The 5,949-nt window shown below is 36.0% G+C and overlaps 1 protein-coding gene across 1 annotated transcript; it reads left to right on the plus strand.

Annotated features, from left to right (window-relative positions):
* Positions 1-2,349: 2,349 nt before the first annotated feature.
* LOC131144747 (berberine bridge enzyme-like 15) lies at positions 2,350-4,014 on the plus strand. Its single transcript, XM_058093597.1, has one exon. The coding sequence runs from the start codon at positions 2,350-2,352 to the stop codon at positions 4,012-4,014; it is 1,665 nt and encodes a 554-aa protein (XP_057949580.1).
* The last annotated feature ends 1,935 nt before the right edge of the window (positions 4,015-5,949 follow it).

The raw sequence follows: 5,949 nt of genomic DNA on the forward strand, positions 1-5,949 counted from the left end.
GATCTTGCAAGAAGCATCATTACCCATAAGAACTGATCCAGAATTCACTAACCTGTAACTACTGAACCACTTTTAGTTCAGAGTCATGTGATAAAAACATGTCGAGTCAAGTATTTAAAAGTTTGTTAGATTATCCGACCCCGCTGAAACTGAGAGAACATCACCATCACTACACACTGAATCTCTTTCTTGAACAACATTCGCAAATTTTGAAGTACCCTCATGTTTCTCATAATTTCCCTTTTTCCAATCAAGACATTACGTTTTCACTTGCCCTTTTTTACTGCATTTGTAACACTGAATTTCTTTCTTCTTCTTGGATTGATTTCGAGATTTCTAACTTGATCCATGTTTGGATTTTTCTTTGCCTCGCTCGTTATTATCCTTTACCACAAACCCTTCTCCTTCATCACATATTTTCAATCTTTGATGAAAATTTTGTAAAGCACTTGTTACCTCTTCAAGATCAAGAGTTTCTTTACCCCACATAAGAGTGGTCACAGGATTTTCATAACCATGAGTCGAGTGCAAAGAGTTTAACGATATCAAAACTTTGTCATCCTCATCAAACTTAACATTAACACTCATCAAATCATTAATAATTTGATTGAAATCATTAATATGTTGGTCTAAATTTGATCCTTTAACCATCTTAAGCCAACACAAACGTTGCTTAAGAAAAATTTTATTATTAAGAGATTTGGACATGTACCAGCTCTCTAAATTTCGCCATATAGCCGCTGGAGAATCCTCCTCCATTACTCCATAGGGTACTTCGTCGGCAAAACACAAGCGTATTGTAGAAGTAGAATTTGCTTGCAATTCTCCCCATGTTGCCTTATCCATTCCATCCGGTTGAATACCAAGTAATGCCTTTCTCATTCCTTGTTGAACAAGAATATCTTTCACTCTCCTCTGCCATAAACCAAAGTTCCAGGTTCCATCAAATTTAACAATGTCAAATCTTGCAAAAAACGATCCATATGTCATAACAACAATCGCTCTGATACCAATTTGTTGTGATATGGATGGGATAAACCAAGCACAATGGAATAAATACAACAAATAAATGAAACACAACCAAAAAATAATAAATAACAAGAACAACAACAAGATTTATGTGGTTCGGCAAAGCCTACAACCACAAAAGCAATGCCATAAAAATTTCACTAAGGAAATCTCAAACTACACAACACGCTTCTAAAAAATGATCACTCTCACTCAATACATGCCCAGAATAACATATATAACAATCTCTCAGAGGTTTCCCTCCAATTACCCAACCACCCCAAAGTTCAAATTCAAGATTCAAAAAAATGCTCACAGCCAAAGCACACTCGTCGACGAGTATAGGGGATTCATCGACGATCCAGAGAAGGACACCCGTCGATGAGAACAGGGCATTCATTGACAAGCCCATATTTCTGCTTTTGATATCTCGAGAACTCTGAGATTTTTCCGCTCTCGAGATCTACTCGTCCGCGAGTCCCTGCTGTGCTGCCCCTTTATGTTTTTCTTCTTTCTTCGTTTATGAAATCCAAAATATAAGAGTCACACCATAAACAACAATTATAATATCTAATATGATATTATAGACAGCTGACGTGTTCCATATAATGAAACAGTTGAATGCTGGATCAATGTTAATGTTGTCCTCACCAAGTTTTACCGTTTAATTCATTTTTGAAAAATATGCAAAGAAAATATATTTTTAAAAAAATTTATGGAAGAAATTCATGGTGAGGGAGAAGGAGCAAAGGTGTTTTTTTACCTATTAAATATCTACAATTATAATTTGTCGAGATTGGGAGTGTTCAAAGCAAAAAAAAAAATTTAAATTATTCTTTATTGCTTTTTTACCTATTTTGAAATTTTTATAGCTAAAATAAATTTTAAAATTTTGATTTTTTTTTCTTTCGCAAAAAAAATTAATAAATTGACATAAAAAATATATTTTATAAATGATTCCTTGGTCACAATAAGAGAGATGAATATATTTGAGGACAAAATACACATTAATGTTTCAAAACTAGTTCAAAAGGGGGGCAAAATGTAAAATTCATGGATTTTTCTAAGAATTATGCATTCAATTAAATATGCCTGTGATTAAAATTAAAATGAATTTTTATAATTAATTCATAATTATAGCTCCTTTTTCATCCATCTTTTTATAATTTGATAATGTCTATGCTAGTATCCATTCACAGCCTTTAATTTAGTCCATATCTCAAGGAACATTGCATCTAGCCATATGCATGACGAATGCGCAATATAAAAATATGCTAGTATGACATGAAAATTTTATAAATAGGAAAAAAAAACTCAATCTTATTATCCCATCACAAAATTATGGAGTGTTCAAATTTTATCATTAAGCTTTGTTGCCTTCTTTTTCTCCTACGACCAATTTCTTGTGCTACTTCCAATTCTAATAATGTTACGCAAAGATCTGCTCAAAATCCTTTAAATTCAAGTGGCATTGCACAAGCATTTTCTCAATGCCTTTCAACCAAATTGAGTTCTTCTACCAACATCAGTGGAACTATCTACACCCCTGATAACTCTTCCTTCAAATCTCTCCTTGTGTCCACTGCACAAAACCTTAGATACTTGGTAGATTCCATGCCAAAGCCTGAGTTCATATTCACCCCCTTGGATGAGTCCCAAGCACAAGCAGCTGTTATTTGTTGTCAACAGGTTAATGTTTCTTTCAGAATGCGCAGTGGTGGTCATGACTATGAGGGTATGTCTTACGTGTCCCAATTGGGAGCACCATTCAGCATCATAGACCTTCAAAAGCTCCGAAATGTCATTGTTAATATCAAAGAAAACTATGTTTGGGCTGAATCGGGTGCAACTAATGGCGAAGTGTACTACAAAATTTCACAACAAAGCAACGTCCATGGCTTCCCAATGGGCCTTTGCACCAGCCTAGGCATGGGTGGGCATATCTGTGGTGGAGCATACGGTTCGATCATGAGAAAGTATGGCCTTGGAGTGGACAAAGTTCTCGACATTCGAATGGTGGATGCCAATGGAGCAATTCTCGACCGAGAAGCCATGGGAGATGAATTATTCTGGGCTGTTGCAGGCGGAGGAGGTAGCTTTGGACTTATTCTCGCCTGGAAATTGAGTCTGGTTCCTGTTCCACCGACAGTAACAGTTTTTACAGTTGTAAAAACTCTAGAACAAGGTGGGACACGTCTGCTTAGTAAATGGACACAAATTGCAGACAAGCTGGACAATGATCTCTTCATTAGAGTCATCATTAATCCTATGAACACTCCTAATGGAACTAAAACGATTAGTCTTGCATTCAACTCCCAGTTTCTTGGCACAACTGACAAGCTCCTCCAAATAATGGGACAGAACTTCAGTGAGTTGGGACTACAACGCGGGGATTGTTCGGAAATGAGGTGGATAGAATCAGTTCTTTACATTGCTGGCTACCCAAGCACAACAAAGCCTGAAGTTTTACTCCTAGGGCAGCCGCTCTTTAAGAACTTTTTCAAGGCTAAATCAGACTTCATACCAAGAGCTATTCCGGAATCCGGGATTCAAGGAATGTGGAATTTACTTTTTCAAGAGCCTGGGTCACTGATGATATGGAATCCTCTTGGAGGTCAGGTGGCTGAGGTATCCCCATATTCGACACCATTTTTTTGGAGAGATTCCATGGGTTTCATTCAATATTTAACGACATGGGCAAATGGCAACGAGTCAACAGCAAATCACATTGAATGGATAAGAAAACTGTACGATTATATGACCCCTTACGTTTCTATGTTCCCTAGAGCTGCGTACGTGAACTACAAGGATCTTGATTTGGGATCAATGATCGGTGGTCCATATGCTAACTGGTATTGGTTCAATATGTATGAATGGGGTTATCACTATTTCGGTCGCTGTAACTTTGAGAGATTGATTTACACCAAGTCTAAAATTGACCCGAAAAATGTCTTCAAGACTGAACAGAGCATCCCAACATTTCTCTCTGAACTAAGAGAGAACTAGAAGCACGGTTGGTTTAGTTTTAACTTGTAACCACGGTATTCCTCCGCCAAAAGTGAGGGTCTATTAATAAATAAATGGAGGTACCGTCCTTTTTTGAAAGAAAAAAAAAAAACTAGAAGCCAAAAACAAATAGAATTAAATGGATCTGTTTATCTTTGTGTTGTAATGAGTTTGGACCATTCAAATCACGTCTTGCAGGCCATGCAAGGCTCCAGTATAAATATTTGACATGTCTTCGAGGTAAGGAATGGGGAGCCTATGATTGATAGTGATTTGCTTTTTATGCTCTGCCTCTCCCTTTTTTTTTCTTTTTTTTTTTTTTGGGTGCACCAGTAGCCGTATTAAGAAAAATTAATTTGTTTATCTTTTATTTAATAGAGTCACTGTTAATCTCTTATTTATTCCACGCGTGATTAGATGATCTAATTATTGTCATTAAAAAATTATACTATTTAGCCTTAGATTATTATAAAATAAGATGTTTCAGTATTCAAGCTTGAATTAAGTTCGAGCTTGTTAGACCGATCGACTGCCTTCAAGGGTCGGTCAACTACCTTTGGCAGTTATCCGGGCCAACCAACCACCCCTAGTGTAGACAACACATTTTTCCCAGGGCCAATATAACAAATTATATAAAAAAAATTAGAATACAGGAAAAAATAAATTTGTACATTGGAAATAAAAATAAAAAGAGGTGGGCCAACATATTCAAGCTCTAAAATTCAAACCTACAAAGAAAAAAGCATGTGTGAAAAATGTGCAAAATTAGAATTTGTGGTGATTGATGAAATTAAGTATTAATTGATTAAATCAACATCAAGTTGATGGAATCCCAAAGCCTATAAATAGAGACTTCTAAAAGTGAGAATGACACACAGATACAGAGAAGTCAAATATACAATTAAGAGTGAGAGTCAAAAAAATTGAGAGTTTGAGAGAATTTTGAGCGTGGAGGAGAGTTCATGAAGATATAATAAATCGGATAAAAGCTACAATTCAAGAGTCGAAAAGGTTGCAAATCCTAAGGCTTGAAGATTGCAGAAGACCAGAATCAAAGAAAAATCGAAGGACTAACATTAATCCCGAAGACAAGAGGAGTGTGAAGACTAAGGTTTGTTCTGTTTTGTTTTTCTGTTTCATTTTGCTTCTAAATTGCATAAATTTTGAAATTGAAGATCCAATGGTCTAGAATGAAAAATTCTATTTAAAGGTTTGGATCCGGATCTGATCCATTATTTGGATTTGACCCGTTGACCTAAGATTCGACCCATTACTTGGACTCATTAACTTAGATTCAGTCCATTATTTGGATCTGATACATTGACCCAAAGACTAATTAAGACCCAAGACCTATGTCCAATTTGGACCAAGGCCCATTAACTATTGAATTGAACCTGGCTCAATGGAGTATGAGAGAACCCAGCCCACATGATAATTAACCCATTTTCCAGATAGGATTGTTGGGCTTGGCCCAACTAACTCCAGCCCCAAATTCACTAATTAATTGGTCCAAGCCCAAGTCCCCAAATTAAGTTTGGTATGGCCTAGTTAATTAAGTCCAGACTCAATGCCCAAACTGAATGTTATTTGGCTCAACTAATTAAGCTCAATCAATTCAAGCCTAAAATATAATCTGATGACAATTTCTTTCATAAGAAAATCTAGAAAATTTTCCCGAGAAAATCTAAGTAAGTTAGAATAGAAAACTAGATAAAGGTAGGGAGCTTGTTGTCCTATACCTGTTTTGATTATGATAAATAATAGCATCTCATGTTTGTGCTTAGTGTTGAACAAGTTAAATCCTAAAAAAGCATAGATGATGTTGAAATATGGAAGCCTTGAAAGGCTTCTACAAGATGATTGTATTCCAATGCGTATTCCATGGACACGAGAGAGCAAAGACAGAAGACTTATGTAATTTTGTGTTGTAATTGT

The sequence above is a fragment of the Malania oleifera genome, chromosome 1 (genome assembly GCF_029873635.1).
Source record: "Malania oleifera isolate guangnan ecotype guangnan chromosome 1, ASM2987363v1, whole genome shotgun sequence".
NCBI lineage: Eukaryota > Viridiplantae > Streptophyta > Magnoliopsida > Santalales > Ximeniaceae > Malania > Malania oleifera.